Source organism: Salvelinus sp. IW2-2015, linkage group LG31, assembly GCF_002910315.2.
Source record: "Salvelinus sp. IW2-2015 linkage group LG31, ASM291031v2, whole genome shotgun sequence".
NCBI lineage: Eukaryota > Metazoa > Chordata > Actinopteri > Salmoniformes > Salmonidae > Salvelinus > Salvelinus sp. IW2-2015.
In genome coordinates this window covers 10,858,280-10,882,163 of record NC_036870.1, presented here as the reverse complement: position 1 = coordinate 10,882,163, position 23,884 = coordinate 10,858,280, and the positions used below count along the sequence as shown (strand labels likewise).

The window sequence follows — 23,884 nt, the reverse complement described above, 5'->3', positions numbered from 1 at the left end:
TGTTGTGAAGAAGGCTTCAGGGTGCCCAAGAAAGTCCAGCAAGCGCCAGGACCGTCTCCTAAAGTTGATTCAGCTGCGGGATCGGGGCACCTCCAGTACAGAGCTTGCTCAGGAATGGCATCAGGCAGGTGTGAGTGCATCTGCATGCACAGTGAGGCGAAGACTTTTGGAGGATGGCCAGGTGTCAAGAAGGGCAGCAAAGAAGCCACTTCTCTCCAGGAAAAACATCAGGGACAGACTGATATTCTGCAAAAGGTACAGGGATTGGACTGCTGAGGACTGGMGTAAAGTCATTTTCTCTGATGAATCCCCTTTCCGATTGTTTGGGGGATCCGGAAAAAAGCTTGTCCGGAGAAGACAAGGTGAGCGCTACCATCAGTCCTGTGTCATGCCAACAGTAAAGCATCCTGAGACCATTCATGTGTGGGGTTGCTTCTCAACCAAGGGAGTGGGCTCACTCACAATTTTGCCTAAGAACACAGCCATGAATATAGAATGGTACCAACACATCCTCCAAGAGCAACTCCTCCCAACCATCCAGGAACAGTTTGGTGACGAACATTCCTGATGGAGCACCTTCCCATAAGGTAAAAGTGATAACTAAGTAGCTCGGGGAACAAAACAAACCCACAAACTCCAAGCATGGATTATGCAAGAATGGGCTGCCATCAGTCAGGATGTGGCCCAGAAGTTAATTGACAGCATGCCAGGGCAGATTGCAGATGTCTTGAAACAGAAGGGTCAACACTGCAAATATTGACTCTTTGCATCAACTTCATGTAATTGTCAATAAAATACTTTGACACTTATGAAATGCTTGTAATTATACTTCAGTATTCCATAGMAACATCTGACAAAAAATAGCTAAAGACACTGAAGCGYCACACTTTGTGGAAATTAATATTTGTGTCATTCTCAAAACTTTTGGCCARGACTGTACAGTATGAACTGTGTTCTTCAGCTCTGTCCATTAGAGCAAGACATGAGAATGGATGTACTGTGTTCTCTTATCAGATGTATCAGGACTAGTTGGTGATCGATTCATTGTGAGAAGATAAAGGCACCATTATGGTCAGACATAGGAGATGAACTATAATGACAGGTCTGCAGCCTTTTGGACCGGATCCACTGAGCTATCATGAATGGGAAATATAACATCCATTTGTGGGTTAGTCTGGTGTAACCAGCGGGTTGCTGGTTGAAATCCCAGGTGAGGGCAAGTTTGAAAATGAAATGGTAACGGCTGGTGACAGAATCTCAAGTACCCGCTACTACCGGTGTGCCCTTAAGCAAGGCACTTGTTAACCCCAGACAGCTAGAACTGTGGCTGACCCCCTGAGACACGCGACTTGAGAGGCTTGAAGCAGCACGGGGGGGGGGGGGGGGGGGGGTCAGCCACAGGAGAAGAGTGCCAAGGATAATAAAGCACTATTCTGTGATATTTTATTATTTTTTGGTTCGGCTCCAAGGTGGTGTTCTCTCGTGTGGCGCGGGTGTGTAAGAACGACAACGGCGGCTCTCCTCGGGTGCTGGAGCGCTACTGGACCTCCTTCCTGAAGGCGCGGCTCAACTGCTCGGTGCCCGGCGACTCCTTCTTCTACTTCGATGTGCTGCAGTCACTCACCAACGTGCTGCAGATCAACCAGCGCCCCGCAGTGGTGGGAGTGTTCACTACGCAAGCTAACAGGTTAGCCTAGCGGTCAAGAAAGTAGTGGTGAATGAATGTTAAATGACTGGCCACTAGTCCATCAAAGCCAATATCCATACATTTCTGATACCCCTTTCATACAGACAGAATAGCTACTAGTTTACCATGCATTCTCCTTTTCACCTGCTTTTTTGTATATCTGAACGGGGTGGGGGGTAAAAAAACATTGACAATTAAAACCCACCTAAAGATCAAGTCAATTAACCAAAATACAGGAATTGGGTCTGTGTGAATTGTTATCTGCTTTATTAAACACCCCATGTAGGGCTGGGCGAAATGGACAAAAAAGAATTGCCTAAAAATAATGATGTCTTTTTTTCAAACTTATTGGCGATTCACAATATATAAAATGTTTTCTCTAAATAAGCTTGCACAATTAAAAGGTCAATACACAGCATTTCAAACAGTCAGGAATAATCTAATGAATTCAGGGCTTATGAAAGTATACCTAAGCTAAATAAAAGCCTTCCACAAGCATAAGACCCACTAATAATTGAATTATTTTCTCAAAATAGTTTAACCTGCTTTTTTTTGCAATAATCACTGATCTGGCTTTCAAGGAGTCTATGAAAATACCTTTTCTTGTTACAAATTTTACCAGAAATATGCACATCCACTAATAGTGACAACCTTCTTGGAGCAGGKGTTCTAGAAAATGAACACAGGTCTCAAACACAATCTCTCAAGCAACAGCCCACATGCTAGTGAGTAGCCAGCTAATCTTTACATTTCAAGTTAGCCAACTTGGATCTATTTGCTTGCTAAAAAGGTATAACAATTGAACTGTTATGAATGCACCCTCCTGTCCAACTGATTGAACGACGTAGCCTCTTCACTTAAGATTGAAATCAAGTGGCCTACCTGGATAAGAAGATGCTTATTTCACAGAAATGGAACCAGTTTCCAATTCCTTATATGAACGTGTCTCTTTATGCTCATTGCACATTTATAAAACACAGACTAGAAAGCTAGCACATAACAGTATGTGGCTAAAATGCTGCTWTGCCGCYKACGACAAATACATTTTCCACAATCATGTTCATTGATACTCTCGTTTTAGTAGGGTCTGCTATGTTTCACATGTTGGGAGCTGAGACCTAAAAAGGGTATCGTTAAAAAGGTTAAGTTCTCCTTGAGTGGCGCAGCGGCCTAAGGCACTGCATCGCAGTGTTGAGGCGTCACTACAGCCTGGGGTTCGATCCCAGGCTGTGTCACAGCAGGRCGTGACCGGCAGTCCCATATGGCGGCGCACATTTGGGCCCAGCGAGGGTTTGGCAGGGGCGCGTTCCTTGGCTCATCGTGTCTGCAAGCTGACTTCAGTCGATCAGTTGAACAGTGTTTCCTCCGACACATTGGTGCTGCAGACTTCCGGGTTAAGCGAGCAGGTGTTAAGAAGCAGCGTTGCTTGGCGAGTCATGTTTCGGAGGACGTGTGACTCGAACTCCCGAGCCCGTTGGGGAGWTTGGATCGCAATTGGAAATCACAAATRTGGGGAGAAYAAAATCTCTAAAATAAAGGTTCACTTCTCGTCTATTACAGTAAAATCATGTCTAATAGTTTTGGTGTCCATATGACCGATTCTGTTGGACCAAACCTCAAATGCAAATAGCGAGTTGAAACTGCTTGCTGTCAGAGAGGAAGAAATAACTTTGTCTTTTGTTGTTGTACTGTAAGMGGCAGGGGSTTGGTGTCTGCGAGTGGGATGGTGCACACAGCACAGAAGGAGCGAGACCAAAAACCAAACGCTCAAAAAAACAAAAGAAAACCTAGATTCTTGCGATACAGGCATTTGGAATTTAATGTATAGCCCAGCCCTACCCACATGGTTTAACTACACCACCCCACCCTTCACAATTTGCCAGTTACCCACTATGTATAAAAGAGAGATACATGCAAGAAAGTAATAAATAAGGGGATGTTCGAAAGGGGGTCATATAAACATTGCCTTATACAGTATATTTTACAGMTAATATACCACATCTTCTATCTGAAATGGGTATTACACTGCAAGAATATGCAACACCACTAAAACTGGAAAAACAGCGTGATATTCACTCACGCTGGACCTCCTTCCTCGCAGCACAGGAACATTTTTAGTTTTACCACAGAAACGTCTTGATATTGATTTTTAATTATACACAGAGCTGTACTCACCAGATACAAATCATGTTACTTTTTTTTCACCTTGTTTGACRAGCCAACCATGTTTCAACAAACCTTTTCGACAGCTCAATCCCACAAGGCTCTTTTTTTTAACAAGCTCTTTGCGCCTGTCTCCCTCCTCAGTATCCCTGGCTCAGCAGTGTGTGCCTTCTACATGGACGACATAGAGAAGGCCTTCAATGGGAAGTTTAAGGAGCAGAAGACCAGTGACTCAGCCTGGACCCCAGTACCGGAGGAACAGGTGCCTAAGCCCAGGTATGAGACTGTCCTGAAGGGGCACTAGAATACATATGACCAGGCATGACAACAAACCTATGAGTTGGCTATACAGCACCAACAGATCTGGGACCAGCTAGCACAGTACACACCCATGTTTTGTTTAAATAAGACTTGCCAAATGTAATTTCTCTACTTTAGGCCTGGTTCCTGTGCCGGTGATGGCCCGGCCTRGGCCTACAAGTCATCCATCAACTTTCCRGACGACACGCTGACCTTCATCAAGTCTTACCCGCTGATGGACGAGGCGGTCCCCTCCGTCAACGACCGYCCCTGCTTCACCCGSACCACCAGCAGGTACTGTAGGGCAGTACCAAACAATATAACGATTTCTCTTTGTGTGGACAAATGGCAACATAGACAAATATACAATAATGCAATGTAATATAACATTTGATCAAATTAAACATATCATATCAGTATTTTAGTGCAACCATGTACAGTAAATCTAATTAGTCAATGAATGACACTTTACTCAAACCAGATAACTGATGTTCTCGCTCAGAAACAAAACCCAGAAATTGCCTCAGCCTAGCTACTGCTACTGTATTTGACCGGAGACTTTGGCTTCATCCACAAAGTTTGACATTTACTGGCGGTGCAGAGGTGATATGAGCTGTTTGAGTCTGCCTGTCGTACCCCCTGGGTGACCCGCCTGCTGCTTCTCACTGCAGGAAGCTGATGTGATACTCTGGTAAATGACAACAAAAGTCAGGGGTGCATAGGGAACGTGTTATCTCACGCTGCTCCCAAATCTAGAGACGAAACATTCCTGGTGAAATGTCTCAAGTCATGGAAATATTGGAGATAAAATGGGGTTTAAATCATAGGATATTCTCATCGAGTGWGTTGCATTCATGAACCCGAGGAAATAACATATTTTATAGCATAGTTGATGTTAATAAACTGAAAATGACATACAGTGGCTATGCAGTCTTTAGCAGCCAGTTGAGATGACTGGCGTTAGATATGCACGTGCAAACACACAAAGATAAGAACCTGCACATTCTGGAAGCAATCATGGTTAATTTACAAAACCTTCCTTGACWGCCATTCGGGAAAGMGCCAAATCCCCCCCAGAAAGTAGCCTAAAGCAGAAGTGATATTTCAACGCAGCTGCAGTCTAGCACTTCTGTCTACCCCATTTGAGTGTGCTCTCCACTCCATCTTTTGGTGCACAGAAAATGACAGAATCACGTGGGTTAAAATCAGGAAAGCACAAAGGGAAAACCATATCGAACTGAAAGTCTCCCGAGTGGCCCAGCGGTCTAAAGCACTGCTTCTCAGTGCTAGAGGCGCCACTACAGACGCCCTGGGTCGATTCCAGCCTCTATCACAACCGGCCGGYATTGGGAGTCCCATAGAGCYGCGCACAATTGGCCCAGCGTAGGCKGTCATTGTAAATAAGAATTTGTTCTTAACTGACTTGCCTAGTTAAATAAATAAAATAAAATTATAACCCTATGTTGACCCGTATCTCCATGCCAGTCATGCGGTGCACTTGTTCTGAATGACTGACACATTATGGCTGACTAGTTACCAGTTCCGGCCGTACAATCAGCGCAAACTGTGTTTTTCCCTTCTCCAGGTACAAGCTGACTCAGATTGCGGTGGACACCTCTGCCGGGCCGTCTAAGGACCGCACTGTAGTCTTTCTGGGCTCCGAGGATGGCAGGGTCCTGAAGGTGTTGTCCAGCACTCARCCTAACGCCTCCTTTGGCTCRCAGCTCCTGGAGGACATTGATGTCTATAACCCCTCTAAGTCAGTACAGAACCTCTATAAGTCAGTCTATAACAGGTGTGGTAAAAGCAAAAGTCGGTAATGGAATGAAAACCTGACTGTTATATAAGCACCAGTGTCTAATTTCAGCCGGGAACGTCTCCAAATGAATTAGTCTATACCTGATTTAAAGGAATACGGTATAAATACTGACCACGTCATCATAATGACGCAAAAAGCGTAATAGGATGCAAAACGATAAGTCCTATTTTTTGAAAACTTGATTTCTGACATGCAAAACATTTTGGGACTATACTAACAGTGGACTAATGAAACAAATACCCCAAAAAGMTTTTGAGTGGAGTATTCCTTTGAAGCTGTAACCCACATTATTATGGTATTACCCKTACCAAATGATCAAAATATTAACTAAGGTAGTTCACAGGCAGAGTAATTGTACTTTCCACACTATATTAGGTGTTCAAATGGTATATACACTTACTAAATGAACATGTATTACAGAGATAGCCTAGCCTTTAGCCTCCCGGGCTCCCATTTCTATCTGTGACTGATGAATTGTACTGTGTTTCACGTATCTGTGGTGTAACTCTAATCCATTAGTATGGTTGTGCTGTAAGGGTTCTCACGTGTCATGTGACCATATTTTGCCACAGGTGTAACGTTCAGGGGCAGGATGACAGGAGGATTCTGGGAATGGAGCTGGATAAGGAGCATCATGCCTTGTTCGTGGCCTTCACCAGCTGTGTCATCAGAGTACCACTCAGCCGCTGCACGGAGCACGGCGCCTGTAAAAAGTGAGTTACAACAAAGCAGAAATGATTGTGTAAGAATGCAAAGAGGAGGATATGCAGTATTGTTAGGATTTAGTACTGCTTTTACACTGCTCAAAATCGTCTGCTCTGTGTTATAACAAATACTTAGTCTCTGGATACCAAGCTCTTTAAATGTCAATTTGTGGTCGAGTGATTTCAGTATAAACAAATATTTATATTTGTTCTAGTCATTTGGCCGATAATGGCGCAAGAAGAGTARAGGGAAGGCATGAGGAAATTACCAAATTCTCCAAATGTATTTGGCGCAGAGAGCATATTTTGGCAAACAACCAAAACACTTGAAAGGGCGGCTTAATTGCCCGTATAATCAATATTTGAACAGCATGTAAATGTTGGGGGAAATGTTCACGATATCATTAGCACAGAATACAACATCAAGAATATCAGTATAGTTGACTGATCCTCCCATTGGAATAATGGGAGGATCATTTAATAATAATAATAATAATTTAAACACCAACAAAAAAACGAATTTCCTCCTTCATAGTCTGACACACACACACTCGCACGGGCATGCACACAAACACAGTAGGTCAGCCCACAATGATGCCGTGTGCATAATCTCCTACTGGTGGGATGTGAGGGAGGCAGGGGTTCATGGAAACAGAGAACTGAGTGACAAGTGAGAGACCCAAAGAAGACAGCCCTCTCTCCTCCTCCCATAGGCAAGTGTATGACAGCCCCTCCCTTCTTTCTCCCTGAGAGCTCCCCCTCAGTCCCCGTGGCCCTGGCTGTCAGTGTGTCACCACGGCTGGGGGAGAGAGACTGAGGACACCTGTCACTAAGATGACTGGCTTCACTCCTCCAGGCGGCCCGTAATGACACACACACACAAATATTTAGAAACAGATGCACACACCTGTCCTCTAAGGTCTGTCACGGGCAGACTTGTCATCTTGGAGAAAGAGCTAAAACACACACTGACACTGTCAGACACAATCACCTCTCCCGAGTTCACACGCAGGCCAGCCAGTCTCGCTCTGCAGAGCACCAGCTGGGGAATAGCCCCYACAGAATACGCTCCACTAGACCGCAGCAGTATCCTTGGCTCAAGTGTGTGTGTGGCGTGTCACTGTGTCAAAGTAGACACAGTCGGGCGCCCATCGCCTGCACGCCAAGGAGCGATATCATACAGGGATTTTAACCGCCTCTTGCCTCGTCATTTTTCTAGGAGTTGTCTGTCGTCCCGCGACCCATACTGCATCTGGCTCCGGACTGGGAGCTGTGCCAACATGGCGCCAGGGTTCAAGTAAGTGTCACTTTCCTTCCTGTCGCGCTGAAAGGCATCAATCTGAAAGGTAATAAAGGTTTGAGAGTGTGATCGTATATCTATCATCGGTATTGGGCCCCATAAAAGGAGAGGAGAGTAGAGAGTAGAAGATATGAGGGAAATAAATCTCAAACCCTGTGGAAGTCATATTAAAGAAGAATGTATTGAGTGAGTGACATCATTGTACTGCAGATAAGGACCGCTCTTCAAAGATGCATTTCCTCGCGCTAGTCAGTTTCTTTATACCAGCAAATTATACACTCTGGTGCACTGTATGCTAATATGCATTCATTTGTTTCATTATATCTGCTGGCTTTGGGCCAGTTTCCACTTGTGCAATGCACTTTAAGTGAAAGGAACGCTCAACCACTTAAGCCACAATGGCTTGAGTTCATTGATTTATTTATGAGCTGACAGATACTGCAATCGTCAGGAATAAAACATGTTTTCACCCCGGACCTCCTGAAAATGAAAATAGTCTCTCTAATTCTCTGGAACATAAGAAATGACTTAACAACTGATGGGTTGCCATCGATCAGTTCTCATGAACTGAAGAGGGGTCATTTGACACTGTGACTCATAATCGTTGATCTCCAGTGCTATCGAAAAAGCTGCTGTGTAAGGGCTTATGGTGATTCACTTGGCCATGCCACCAGTTAACCTTGTTCCACAACCCCACCCATTCCCTAGCAGTGATTCTGCTCTTMGTTTCTGTCCGAACCTAGTGCCATCGCACCCGATTCAACTAATCAAACAAATTGTCAACACTTTGTTTCGCTGATATGTGACATCCCCTGAAATCTCCCAGTGGAGATTTTCTTTTTTTTTGTTTTGTTACTTGGTCAGTAAAAAATGAAGATTTTAGATGTGTGGGACCAAGGAGAATAGTGGAACAAGTGCCTGTTTTGACTGCTGCAGAATTGAGTTTCGAAATGGCACTTCCAMGGTTGGCGGTTTAGCGCATTTTGTCATGTTGTGTCCGCAGTAAAGGCCTAGATTGAATCTTTTAGATGCTGGGAGAAAAAGTAATTTAGCTTTAAATGTTGTAGGTCATCTAATTTTGGGATTTGTAGGAAAACGTTTCATGACGTTCCTCATTCCAGCAGCACAGGAATTGGTGGTTTAAGATGGGGTTTCATGAACTTTGAGACTATTGCAAGTTCCATGAAGTTCCACTCAAAAGTATCAATCACAATTTTGGATAGAGAGTTAGAGTTCAGTGGACGAGGAACGTTTTCAGGGTTCTGGAAACACCTCATCCAGGACACTGTGGTTCAGTCACTTCCCTAAGATGAGCAGCAGATGGGCCTTGTTGTCGTGGCAGCGAGTCAGTGGTTTCCCTGGAGACTAATGGGTTGATCCAGAGGTGAATGTGACAGCCGCTTTGGCAGACCAGGCCGTCTTTGCAAAACGCTCCAAAGAGCTCCCAAGTGAGGCAACCGGCAAAAAACTAAATGGAGCTGAAGTCAGTCTTGAAGGAACTCTGCAGCCTGGCCCGCCACGGTTTAAAATATGTTGTTTGTTCTCCTAAACTTAAACTTCTATTTAGGCCTACTCAAACTGAATCCTCCGTATTTGGTTGTGAGTGGGTGTCCCTACCTGTGACTGTTTTKTATGTTTTATTGGCAAGCATTTGTATAAATATCCAGTGGTGGAAAAAGTACCCAATTGTCATACTTGAGTAAAAGTAAAGATACGTTAATAGAAATTAACTTGAGTAAAAGTGAAAGTCAGCCAGTAAAATACTACTTGAGTAAAAGTCTAAAAGTATTTGGTTTTAAATGTACTTAAGTATCAAAAGTAAATGTAATTGATCAAAGTAGGGATGACCAGGGATGTTCTCTTGATAAGTGCATAAATTGGACCATTTTCCTGTCCTGCTAAGCATTCAAAATTGAACGAGTACTTTTGGGTGTCAMGGAAAATGTATGGAGTAAAAAGTACATTATTTTCTTTAGGAATGTAGTGAAMTAAAAAATAAAAATACCKAAAAAACAACTTAAGTAATACGTGAAAGTATTTTTACGTAAGTACTTTACACCACTGTAAATATCTARTTACAGTATCTGCTTATATCTACTTATATCACTGTGTGAATGCATCTCTGGTAGGTCGTTGTTTGCAAGTATGCATTATCAGTCTTTTTTCTGAGAATTTGCATCTATTCATATGTATGTCTCCTAGTCCTTTGCCCTCATTCATTACAAGTAAATAGAAGAGCTTTAAAGTGTCAGTGAGGGAAATGAATAGCGCTCTCTCGCTCACGCATCCCACACTTTTTTGAAAATGGATACACAGAGAGCGAGTGAGCGAGAGAGGAGAGAAAAAGCAAAAACAAACAAATGAACACAAAGCAAGGACTCCGCAGCTCCGAGATGGAAATGGCTGGAGGGTGAATGAGAATGTGCGCCCGTTGGTGTCAGAAGTAGGATCCAACCTAATCCTATTCATTCCCCTTCCCATAATGGACACTTGTGTGCTGCCTTCAAACCGCACATTCCATTAGCTTCCAGCCACTCTAAATGTATCTGGTTGTGTGTGGACCTTTCCTCTCATTCACGAGCACGCTGCATCTAAATCTATCGATGGCAATCAGTGCAAGCGGCATGCACTGATTGAAAAATCCTAATGAGAATGAACACTCCGTGGGTAGGAGGGGAGAGTGGCCCCAAATACAGCCCTTAATAGTTAAAACCCGCACTCGTGTGTTTCACATCCCTCAAAAGTGTGCTGGAATATGCACWGGCAAGACACTGTGTCTGGCTACATATTTTGTTTGAATAGGGTCTGGATTATGACCTTGGCTTTAGTCATAGCTGCCTTTTTCCTCCTGACTGATGCAAGCTGTCCTTGCCAAATGAGGCCCGGCGACATCTGCTCCGCCTGTCACCTGATAGGAAGAGTGATTGTCATCTGACCTTTATCAGTCGTGGCGCTGGCTTCTAATTGGACAGCGTACAAGGGAAGAACAGCAAAAATGGATGTTCTCTCCGTTCGTGCCATTTTCCTGATTCGCCCACCTTGTCGGTGGATGGTGATGTCATAGGCATATGCAGGATGTCTCTGACACAATGTACGGGCTATAGAAATTCTTCTCTCCTCCACGACTGGCAGGTCGGGKAAGTTCTCTGTGTCAGGATGGCGCTGAATGGGCTTCCAGCCTGGAGTGAATGACACGGGTCCCAATTACAGTTGGATAGATGGCAGCAAACAGGAAAACAGGTGATGAACCTCCTTTTTTTACTCTCTCTCTCTCTCCCTCTCTCTCTCCAGGGCTGGCTTTGACCAGGACATCGAGGGAGACCACTCACTGTACCCTGACAACTGCCACGGTGAGCTATTATCAACYTCCCCATGGCAACATGCCATTCACCTAAACATTAGCCCTGTAAAAAGAGGGTCTATTCCTTCATGGAAGAATGGGTTTCACAGGCTACCATGGTGCTATATCAAATATCTCCTCCCCTMTTGCTTGATCTGTTATGGATTTAATTGATGATGTAGCAATTGAATTTGCTACCTGTCACTCTGCCAGCTAACATTGAAGTGGTACAGTATCAAATTGTATTTGCCACATGCGCCAAATTCAACAGGTGTAGACCTTACAGTGAAATGCTTACTTACAAGCCCTTAACCAACAATGCAGTTTTAAGGAAATACCTACAAATATATATATTTTTAAGTATGTTCTTAGATACACACGGAAGTTCTATCAACAAGGCTACATACTGCAGACACATTTACATGCTACACTGCACGTTTATATAAGGCAGACTAAAGTACAAGAATATGAAGAGAAAAGTACGGTAGSGGAGAAAATGGCACATCTATAAAGTATTTTATGACACTTGAATCCACAACTGGGTCACAATTTGGAAATATCCAGAGCAGTCCAACCTACTTGTATTTCACGCCACCGGGAAACCCCATTTATTTTCTTATGTCTTTGTGAGTAGTATGTAATTCACTCCGTCTTTTCTCTCTCCATATTAATGCTTTGTTTTGCTCCCATCAGCAGATGTGCTGGCGACCACACGAAACCAGAACTCTGCGGCAGACTCGGCCTACGGTCAGTTTCCATTTCTCCCAGTCTCTCGCCCTTTCTTTCTCCCTGTGTTGCTTTCCAATTTGTTTTATTGTAGTATGACTGCGCATAAACACTTTGAATTAAGTTACATGCAATGAATTTGCTATAACTATTGGCAATTAGTAGTTTCACATCATGACGATGTGAACGGTGACCCTTTGCWTCTTGTATGTCTAATATCTTGAWAACTTGACTGCTGACATGCAAAACATTTTGGGACTGTATCAACAGTGGACTAATGAAACAAATCCACAAAAAAAACAGTTTAAGTGTATTTTCCCTTTAAGGCTTCTCACTAGACAACTTGAAAATGAGAGTACCCCAATCTTTTCCGTGTCTGTTAAGCCTTTTGACTTAGAGACCATTATAGCTTTTTATTTGACTTTTTACTAAGTATTGTTTGATTTGAACAGGTTCAGTTTGCTCCTTCACAGGGCTACAAACATTGCTCTAGTTCCACATCTTGTAGAGAAGATTAAACACGTGTTGCTGCTTGTGGAAATTGGAGGCTGATGAGTAAGATCAGATACACTTTTTAAACCAAGAGGATCTACTTGGTTAGCCGATAGATAATGTACTTTCAATCTCGCAATTCATGACTCGGGCGTGGCCAAGTCAATAAACCCCTCTGGTAGGCCTAATATTACTTGAGCGTGGTAATTGTAATTCACAGAGCGAGCCTCACACCAGAGAAGACCCTTGTGTGATGTAATAGAAGCCCAGCCTTTGCCGTTCACTGTGATTAACCCATGGAGTGAACGACGCTATTAGAGGCTAATGGAGAGACTAGCCTCGGCTGCCAACAGGCACGTTGGGCTTTAACCTCCTGGCCCTGGCGTAGCTCAGCCAAGCGTGAATGTCTGTCAGAGAAGTGATTTCTCGATTGGGGGAAGTCCAATTCTGACTGGAGTCTGTTTTTTTAATAATGCTATTTTGAGTGAACTTTTCGACTGGCCCCCAGGTGCAATCTGTGTATAAAATCATGGCGATATCGSCTCATTAGCAATCAATCCCATCATGCAGCAGCACACAGGGTTCAAGGTAGCCCTCCGCGAGCACCGGGAACACAGCGAAGGTGSTTTTCAATCACTGAAACCCCCAGAAACACTGGCAATGCCAAAGACCTTGAAACGGTCTTGATGACTATGCAGAAACYTCATGACTCCAATGATGGACTAGGCCTAGGGAGCATGCCAAAGTTTAGCCAGGTAATGCTCACAGTGACTGTTTGTCATTTCTGAATGCCTATGAAACAAACATTGAAACAAATCAATTTAATGAAGGCAATGCTTTACTGATCCTGGTAGAAACCAGGGGATGGAAATATGACATGAGAACWTACCATTGCACTTGGAATATATTCTCTTTATCATAGATTTACATACAATAATTATTGATATACCCGTAAGCCAGTTATGAGGATGAACTGTGTCCATAAATCCTGCCCAAATCTGACATATGAACTTTAGTTCAGAAATGTATACTTTATACATAATTTTGAGATACATCAATAGGACATCGGGAATGCAGTTGGTTATTGAACTGCAGCTCATATAGTAAATTACAGTGCCCTTGTGCCCATCTATGATTACTCCACAAAGCCTAAGTGGTCCGCAGTGTTCTAAGAGATTGGTCCTGCGGCTGTAGAACATTGGACAGACCTGTGTTGTGCCAGCTGGCTCGAACAATCCAGTCCAAAAATTGGCCTTGGTTTGTTACGAAAGCTCTACAAGGTCTTTAAAAGGAACCAGAGCCCCCTTCGAAAAAGGTCTTGCGGGTGAACGCTGTGCAAATGATCATAATTACCGGCAATTTATGACTTATTTGGCAGTAACTGATGCTATAGACCTTCCCTTTTAATACAAGGAAGATAACACAGAGACACTCCATTTGTAAGTGCCTCAACTCATTAAAAAACACTTTAGGAACTCYGCGGTGGATCGTCAGCTCGGGTGGAGGTGTGTAATTATGGGGCCGAGACGTAGCAGAAATCACATCAGATTGTCTCATTTGCATGCGTTATGTGGACGTCGGCGTGGTATGCCGACCTCCTAATTACTTTTACGGCAGCTTAACGTATTTCCTATAGCCGTCCGCGGTTTATCACCTTGTAACAGTATGCACCACGCGGAGCCGCGGCCGGGCCGTATCATTAACAAATGTACACGACACGCACGTCTTCACCTAGTGGAAATCCAAGGCATAAAGAGAGTCATACAGTGGTAGGTGTAACGCCGTATTGAAAAGCCTATGTGTAAATAAATGAAGAGGCTGGGGAAACGATTGAATCGTCAGTTGGCATTGACGTTCAGATTGAGTCAGACAAAGGGAAGATTGGTCTTTTGAGACCGGGCTGAATATAATTTCTCTCACCACTGAGAACACCACAAACCTCTATTATACCCTGCGAGTGAGTCACTGTAGCCGGTTATCATGCTCAGGTTTTCATGTATTCAGCTTCTCTTGGGGGTGCCTAGTGGCTTTACTTGTTGACGCAGTGATTTCCCAGGCACATTCATGCAGGAAACATCAATCCTGAAGGGAAGCGCTGTCATGTTAGGCTTGGCAGCATCCATTACAGCTGTGACGAGGGTGTTCCGCCTGAAACGAGCAAAACAAGATAATGAATTTACTGCCCGTCGAGCGACGTGTGCATATGGGAAAGCCAATGATTCCAGTGGCATTTATKCTAGAGATAGGCAAGGTGTTGTACAGACCTAACAGCAACGTGTCATACTTGCACTGTACATTTAATGGTCGGAAGCAGAGAGAGTTTGAAACTCACAAATTSAAATTTGCCGGACTGGTGGTGAATTCACTTTAATTATGGGGTGGTGAAAATTTTAACTGAAAATATTTTCCTTTCTTTGTCTGGTGAAAAGGTGTGCCTGACCTTTCACCTTTTATTTAACTAGGCAAGTCAGTTAAGAACAAATTCTTATTTACAATGACGGCCTARCCCGGTCAAACCTGGACGKCGCTGMGCCAATTGTGCGCCTCCCTATAGGACTCCCAATCACGGCCGGAAGTGATACAGCCTGGATTCGAACCGGGGACTGTAGTGACGTCTCCTGCACTGAGATGCAGTGCCTTAGACCYCTGTGCCACTCGGGAGCCKCGTACCATATAGATATGGTAATAAATAAATAAAATGTAAATGGCAATGAATGACTAAAGRTTTTCAGAATTCTGATTAAAAGGCTTTACTGATCAGTGTTCGTAGAAGATTTATTAACTGTTAGACCTCTCGCACAGTGACCAACCAGAAARTGAGCGAAGCCGTTTTTACCAAATATACTAAATTTCCCCAATTTGTCCTTGGAAAAACTGAGTTTGAAGCCAGTTGGATTATTTTAACAAATCACAAGCCTCTCCAGCATACATCATTTCACCTATTACTTAAACCTAACATTCCCATTGTCCTGGCTCAAGAGTGCTCAGGTTCAGAACATACATGTGTTACTATAAACCCCAGCAGAAATACATTACCCAGCATCCTGAAGTGGAGCTCTGCTGAACTTAAAGACCTGCTGAAAATACCAGATGCTCCCCATGTAATTGGATACGTGAAAATGCACCATTTTCTAGTTGTACAACTAGGAAACATATATTATATTATGCAAACTGTTTGACAGCTCCGATTCTGTTCCCTGGCGGGCTCTAGTCATAATGCCTTTCCCCTCAACCACTAATCCCAAAATGCCTTACATATGTTAAGGTAAAGTGCATATACACACTTATAATAAAACTCATAATAACACTATGTGGATTTCAGTTAACAGAGCATTCACTGGGCACTTCAATTCCACCACTAAGTGCTAAATGTTATATTCATCTGCCAGAATTATCGCTATCTGTGCTACTGTTAAATTACTGTTTATGACCAAGAACAAAATGCACACAGTTCATTTTTTTTGATTGGGGTGTATACAAAATGGGRTACAAAAATATGTATATGCAGGTAACTGCCAAAATAAACGGAACACCAACAAAGTYTCTTAATATAATTTTGGGCCAGCATGAGCCAGAACTGCTTCAATGCGTCTTGACATAGATTCTACAAGTGTCTGCAACTCTATTGGAGGGATGCGACACCATTCTTCCACAAGAAATTCCARCATTTGGTGTTTTGCCGTCACGGGCGCCACTCCAGAATCTCCTATAAGTGTTCAATTGGGTTGAGATCTGGTGACTGAGACAGCCATGGCATATGGTTTACATTGTTTTTATGCTCATAAAACCATTCAMTGACCACTCGTGCCCTGTAGATGGGGGCATTGTCATCCTATGGAGTCATTGCCATGGCAGACAAAATAATGGACTGCCCAGCATTTTTATACATGACCCTAAGCATGATGGGATGTTAATTGCTTAACTAACTCACAAACCACACTTTTGTAGAAGCACCTGCTTTCAATATACTTTGTATCCCTCTTACCCATTATTTTGGCAGTTACATATATCTACCAGAGGACCTTTGTTCAGAATATCACCTCAAGGCAGGGTAGAGATTCTGATGCATGTTTTGCTCACCGGCAGTTCCGTAATCCTTCAAAAGGCACATCCTGCCAAGTCCTGAGGCCTGGTCTAGCCTCCATTGGCACTAAGCAGAGAAATCTGGATACCTCATACTCCCAGCAGATATCCATATGTCCTGTTCATTGAAGCCAAATAAAGAGGCACGATCACACCCTTTATTAGCACTCGCTATAATGCTTACAGTGCGCCTTAWCGTGTCAAAATGACGCCAAGATGAATGCTTCGTAAACATCTCATTATCTGTCTTTAAGTGCAGTAGCATTGCTGTCCTGCCAACAGAAGCAACACTGCTGTGAAGTATCAAACAGTCCCATTTTGATTGGTTGCTATATTAACCGGCCTGTGCTTGACATTGCTATAAGTGTTATGGAAAGTGATCACATGTATTTATAAAGCCCTCAGCAGATTTCACAGGGTGCCATACAGAAACCCAGACTAAAACCCCAAACAGCAAAAGCAATGCAGATGTAGAAAGGAAAAATAAAGTGCAGGTTGCTTGGGACTGTGTATGTATCAGACTTGGCTAATGGCCAAGACAACAGTTGAGTGTACTCAGATTATTATTCTGGGTCTCGGGTAAATTCAAAGCGTGTGTGTGTGTGTGTTCGCTCGCGCGCCACACTCTCTTAGGCCTAAGGAAACAGGGTTTCTAATTTCGGTCAGCAGTTCGTGACCTTTAAGCGAGACTATCAAGGGACAGTGTGTGCCACAACAAAGGCAACGTCAACAACCCTTGTCTCACGCCGCGCGAATGCCAATGCATCGGCCTGTGAGTAGAATCTTATGCCAGTGCTGGAGTCCCTGTAACTGCTTACGTACTCAGACCCTGAATATATTATATCCCTGAGTATTCCTTTCTCTGTTCTTGCCCCTGTCATAAAAAGTCTTTGATTGTGCGATAGCTTGGTTTCTAATAGAAGTCAGTCATTTAGAAGTACTCTATGACAAACGGAAGATGTGTTACACACTATATTGACTTTTCTTTGTTGTCAAATGATATCTGGAGCATATCCAAGCCAATCAATTTTCGGTGCCATAACTGTTTACTGGAGTCGGTAGATACCTGGCACATTCAACACTGTTTTGACAACAACAGAAGCCATGACTCTCGAAGCAGATCCCTACGTTTTAACCCTTGAATGCTACTCTAAAGTTAGTTGGCAGGCCGTGCCAGCATATCGCCCGGGATCTCAAACCGGTGCTGAAATCCGAGGTTTATCATGCATTTGGTTCCCATTAGAGGCGAGGAATCCTCTGAGAACATCACTCTTTCTGGAAATATGTGACCTACATAAGAGTCTATATGAGAACCACATGGGAAGGGCTTTGCTCGACGGGGCTTTCGAGAGAAAGACATTCGTTTTGGTTGAGTCTAATTACCATATCTGTCTCTCTCTCGCCCTGTCCTATTTTTAACTTTTGGAGGGGGGGGGGAAGAGACAACGATGAGATGAAAGTAAGCGTGTTGGTGCTCACCAGGGGGAGATGCTATTAGTGGTGGGTGGATGTGTGTGTTCTGTTTTGGTATTCTTTTGCATAAAGAATGTCATTATTGTGTATTCTTCTACCTCAAACTTTTAGTTCTAGGAATCTGTTCTGATTGCAAGACCACGGGCCAAGTACTGTTTCATACGTCACACTTTAACAATTACTCCAAGATATCAACATCTTATGACACTATATACATGGTACCTTATTAATGAAAAATGTGACTGACCACAACTTCTTTTCAAGGAAGCAACAAGTGACGCTTTCTTTAGTTACCTCAGTCCAGCATGTTCATCCACTCTTCCTAATCCCTCTGTTAGACCTTCATGACATTTTAATGGAGCTCCCCAGAGGACACAGACACCATTATCTCTGCTGGGCTAAACCCAACCCCAGCTGCTGCTCTGCTGGATAGGCTAGGGCACCATTCTCATTTAGCCTCCCCATAACCAAGCTGCAAGTCCGTGGCTGCAGCGTGCCTGTTCGAGCCCCGATAAGCTTCTGGATATCGGAGTGTTGATCTTGGCCAGTGCGAGAAGCCAGGTGCACCTGCAGTGAAGTATGAACTCAAATCAACTCTGCAGAGGGGGAGAAAAACATGGCTTTCCTCCCAGCGTCCTCTAAGCTTTGTGTGCTCTGTGTTTAGAGTCTGGGTTGATTTGGGTGTTTGTTATGATGAACGAGTAGACTGTCTGGAGGCTCCTCTGTTGTGGCCTCCTGAGACAGTGGCAGCAGAGTGCTTGGCAGGATAGCTCTCTGTGTTTGATGGAGGGAAGAATGAATGACTTGGGGGCTGGATTCAATCCGTATTGCGGAAGTATAGCCTAAGATGCGCGTTGTAGCTCGATTTGAAATTTTAAAAGCAATGTTTCCATTTTTGGGGACACTGCATTCACGGTAATGCTGTGTCGTCTCAATCAGAAATTGCCTTTACATTTTAACGCAGATCTTCCGCGATACGGATTTGAATCCATCCCTTGATTTAGGATGACTCATGCTGTTACAGCCACAATGTGGCGGGGGGGGGGGGGGGGGGGGGGGGGAGAGAGAGCGAATGTGAAAGCCTTTTGATGTCATGACAGGACCTGACAAGGAAGGTTTTATTTTCGTATGGGCTAAGTCATGACGTACTTTTCTTTCTTTTGTTCTGGCTTTTTCTCCTTTAGGTGTCCGAAGGCTCCCTGACATGGAGAAGTCCAGCCCCAGTGTCCACTATACCCTCCTGATCGCCTGCGTTCTGGTGGCCTTCTTCCTCGGTGCCATCCTCTCCGGCTTCCTGGTGTCATGCTACTGCAGTCACAACGCCCGCCGTGCCCGCCGGCTTGGCAAGGACCCTGAAGCGTCCATCCACCCCGCCCTCTCGTTGCGCAGCCTGGCCAAGCTAAACGGCCTGCTGGATGGCCAGCCCAAAGAGGAGAAGCTGGATGTGTCCACACCCAAGATGTACAGCTCCTTCATTCCCAGCGGGAAGGAGCACACTCCAGAGAGGCATGGGATGTCCCTGGGAGACCCGGACCTTAACCTCTCCCAAGGGGAGAACCTCTCGGGCCTGCCCACCCCGGACTCCACCCCGGAGCTGCCCATCAAGAACATGAAGGCCTTCCGGAACCAGTGGGAGAGGAACCAGAACTGCAACAACGCCAAGGAGTCCAAGGCACCCCCCGGCACTGGCTTCAGCCTGGGTTCGTCAAGGTCCGTCACCCAGCAGGTGTTCCCCTTCTCTCACAGCCTGACCAACGGCCAAGCCCTGGGGCACCTGCCTGAGGAGAGGAAGATCCCCAACGATGAGCGTGCGCAGGGGGCTTCGGCCTCCCACTCCTGCTGCCCGCAGACGGTGGTGGATGTGGCGGCCCTGGACGAGCTCCTCAAGCACATCTACGAGGTCAGCGCCTCGGGCAGCCGCAGCATCACTGTGCTGACCTCACCGTGTGCCCCCCTACCGGGTAGCTCCAGTTCCAGCCATAACCACAGCAGCTTCAGATCCCAGCCCCAGATCCCTGAGACGGAGTCAGCCACGTACTACAGCTCCTCCACCCTGCCCAGGGACAGTCTGACCCGCCGCCTGGACGTGCCCCCAGACGCCGTCGCCGCCTCCTCGGCCGGCGCCACCCCACTGCAGCAGCAGTCCATCCCCGAGCGAAGCGCAGTGACTCGCCACCACTCCCAGAGGCACTTAATGATCAAGATGGGCAATGGAGGGGCCGTCCCGCGACAACACAGCTTCAGACAGGGCGGGGGTGGGCCACCGCCCCACCAACTGCTCACCCGGATGAACTCGTCAGGTGGTGGCGGGGGAGGGGTCGGCTGTGAGGCCCACCAGCCGCTCATCCCCAGTGCCTGCCTGACACGGCAGCACAGCTACAGCGAACCGCCCCACCTCCACCGCGCCGCCATCGTACGCCGCACGGCCTCCCTCAAGCCCCAAGTGCCCCCCAAGCCCCTCTTCCTGCCCGCCACTTCGCCCGTAAATGAGCAAGGCAAGTACAACTACTGAGCGCTAAGGAGTCGGACCGAGAGGCTCCGAAACGACAGACGATGTAACCGCGCTCCTCTCAGAGTTAGGGACACTGGAGCTGAAAGGGGGCAACTACTGGGACTGGCACACCTTTTGGCGAGACGCCCGAGAATAGCCTCCACACCTGATGAATGTCTTTGTACCATATTGGTATTATTGCAATGCTACTTGATCACAGAAGGGTGATGGATTCACAGGATATAGAAAATGTGGTGGTATTATATTGAGGGGGGTGGGGGGTGGGGGGTTCTGTACCCTTCGGTGAGGCCAAAGAATACATTAACAGGAGCCCAGAACTCAATGTAAAGGACAGATCACAAGTCGACCACCGACGCTATGGACAATGCCTGTTTTAGCTTGGACCCAAGCCCTCAACCTAAGGGAGCACCTCACGACCCGAACGAACATCCTGCCTGCAATATGTGTATACTGTTATGTGTGTGTATACAGGTATATGCACTGCACGTGAAGATACACACATGGCGTAACCATGAAGCAGCTACATGAGCTGTGGTGAGACTCAACTCATAGCCGTTTCTTAACCCTCTATGACATGGAGGCCCCACTCAGTACACACACTCAGTACACACACTCGGTATACATCCCTCGACGCGTGGGATTTAGCAATAACTTTCCGTTGTGCAGCTAAGTATCAACTGGACCCCTTGAGGTAAGGGTAGGTACTTTACTTCATGCAGCATACCATATGAAATGACTACTTTGATAATGCTTCAAGTGATTAATTCTGTATTAATGGAATGATGCTGCGGAACGAGACATGGCGTCAGTATCGACCCAACATGCATCACAGATTTTCCATTATGTTTGTCACTGGCGGAGGGTGGGGGGGGGGGTTCTGCTGCACCGTGACAGGTGGCTGCCTTGGGGCCTGATGAGTTAGGAGAATCCTTGACCTGGTAGTGCTATGATAACTCCAGGGGAGTTTAACTTGCCCCCAATATGACTGTCGTTGAAGAAGAGTATAGGGGCGCAGTGCACTGCAACCTCAAAAAATAGTTTGTTTCATCCTTAACACTTGGTGAGAATTGGTTCCACGGTGAGGCGCAATCATTCAGGCTATTCAAGTGTCTTAAAGCAGGGTCCCAAGTAATCACTCACGGGCACATAGCGCCCTCTTATGGACAAGCCCTTAATAACTGTAATAGTCAGTACTTATGTTTACCATATTGCTATTAACATTGTGGATATTGGTGTAAATAAAGGCAACTGTGGAAGAATACTAGCCGAACTTTGATTTGTATGTGTTAATGTGTGCCTTCTTTAATAGCGTGGTGTGTAAAAAAAGGCAAAAAGTATTTGTCTGCATTCTCGGCCTGTTGTTATGACAAATTAATATTGAATCTTGCCTCCTGCACGGACTCCATAGAGGTTCTGTTTTGACTGGCAGTTGAAGTCTACATTGTAGCTTGACAGATGTAAAAGAAAAAAAACGTCAGTCCTTGTCTTTTTTTGTTTCATGCTCTTCAAGCTTCTTCATATATACTCAGTACCAGTCGAAAGATTTGGAACTTCCAGGTGAAGCTGGTTGACAGAATGCCAAGAGTGTGTAAAGCTGTCATCAAGGCAAATGGTGGTTACTTTGAAGAATCTCAAATAAAATATATGATTAGTTTAACACTTTTTTGGTTACTACATGATTCCATGTGTTATTTCATAGTTTTGATGTCTTCACTATTATTCTACAATGTAGAAAATAGTAAAAAATAAAGAAAAACGCTGGAATGAGTTGGTGTCCAAACATTTGACTGGTACTGTATATATTTTTACGACAAGAGGGGGGGGGCTAGATGGAAAAGATTGGAGTAGATCTGAAAGTATATCTGCAATGTTAGGTCTGTGCATCTGTGTCATGTGTTTTTGAAAGTTCTCAAATGTTTAACAAGGTATGGACATAGGGTGAGGCCTAACTGCTTTTAAAAGACTGTCTGTATTTAAGGGCTCCATTCAATCCGTCGATTCCTAAATAGAAATGCAAAGGTCATTTCCGATTTGCATTCGCGCTGCGCATGTCGGCTCAATCTCCGCTAAAGCAGGGACATTGTCTTTTACTTTTCGGTCACGCTATAGAATAGAGCCTCAAGTGTGCGGTGAAAGAAGCTAGCTGAGGGGGTTGTAAATGAAAAGGCTGCGAGAGGCACTGAAAGGCTGAATGGTTGATGACGGCCTGGTCCAACAAATATGCTATTCAAATGAAGTTCAGCATTATAGGACATGAATTAGGTGTGTCTGGAGATGCATGAAGTGATGCCTACAGTGCGATAACAGTAACCATAGGGGTAGTTATTTATTTGCTATTACTGTATAAAAAAAATCAACTCCACCCAACCTATACCAAAAGATAGTGTTGGGGTGGAATATTCCTTAAATACAATAATAGCACCGTGTGTGTGCAAGGAACCAAGACTTTAACAAGTGAGTTGATTGAGTGTGTGCACAGCACTGGCACCTTCTCTGCCTCAAGTTAAGCAGAAATACAGAATGAATGTTCAATTTCAATGCTAATGTCAATTGCAAGACACATAGGCATTTCATGACAACACTAAAACCATGTTATCTACATCCCCTCTCCTCTGGCCACTTTGACAACAATCAAAGTTGAGTCGGTTGCTGGAAGAGATTTTCCAAGTCCGATGAATGTAAGCTGGTTCCATTGGAGTGCTTTATGCCATGTATACGTTTTCAATTGCTATAAATATCGCTTCAGAAGAATGCTCTGACATGCATCTAAAATGTATTTCATTTGACATCTTATGTATCGTACCACTCACTTGAGGTTTGCTTTTTTTTGTAAATACAGCAAACCAGCGGTCACCTGCATCTCTGTGGTGATTTCACAAGTGGCCTATGGCCCAGATGCTCCTGAGTTCTATTTAACACAGCTGTATGTCCCAATTTACAGATATCTAATAAAATGCTCTTCAAATGCATGTTGTACGTGTGTCAAATAGTTCATACAACTGAGCAGCACCTGTCTAAGATGAACCAATAGGGGCTCAATTCTGACCAGAGTTAAGTGAATGGAAATGGAAAGTAATTCCCTTGAATGCACTGTTCTCTCTCTGCATATTCTGACCTTGAACTTAAGCATGAGAATAGAGTGCTTTTCACCCGCTATTTGTTCAGTTGGAGATCGAAACAATTAAGGTGTGGCGGAGGTGTGTCCGTATTCGGACCTTTGAATTAATTGCTGTGCCATTATTTCGAATTTAAAATGTATGGCCTTTTAAGGTGCAGGGATGGGCA

The 23,884-nt window shown here is 44.7% G+C and overlaps 1 protein-coding gene across 4 annotated transcripts in view; it reads left to right on the top strand.

The window, feature by feature from the left end:
- Nucleotides 1-23,568, top strand: part of LOC111955939 (semaphorin-6D-like) — a 102,267-nt gene extending 78,699 nt beyond the window's left edge. For 3 of the 4 annotated variants that reach the window (XM_070436283.1, XM_070436281.1, XM_070436282.1), the window contains 9 exons: nt 1,470-1,687; nt 3,995-4,126; nt 4,289-4,444; nt 5,736-5,909; nt 6,542-6,682; nt 7,893-7,970; nt 11,265-11,323; nt 12,007-12,060; nt 19,272-23,568. In XM_070436283.1, coding sequence (XP_070292384.1) covers nt 1,470-1,687; nt 3,995-4,126; nt 4,289-4,444; nt 5,736-5,909; nt 6,542-6,682; nt 7,893-7,970; nt 11,265-11,323; nt 12,007-12,060; nt 19,272-20,599 — 2,340 coding nt within the window. In that variant the 3' untranslated portion in view covers nt 20,600-23,568. The remainder of the gene's footprint in view (nt 1-1,469; nt 1,688-3,994; nt 4,127-4,288; nt 4,445-5,735; nt 5,910-6,541; nt 6,683-7,892; nt 7,971-11,264; nt 11,324-12,006; nt 12,061-19,271) is intronic. The other variant, XM_023976327.3, reaches the window with a different exon arrangement.
- Nucleotides 23,569-23,884: the final 316 nt, after the last annotated feature.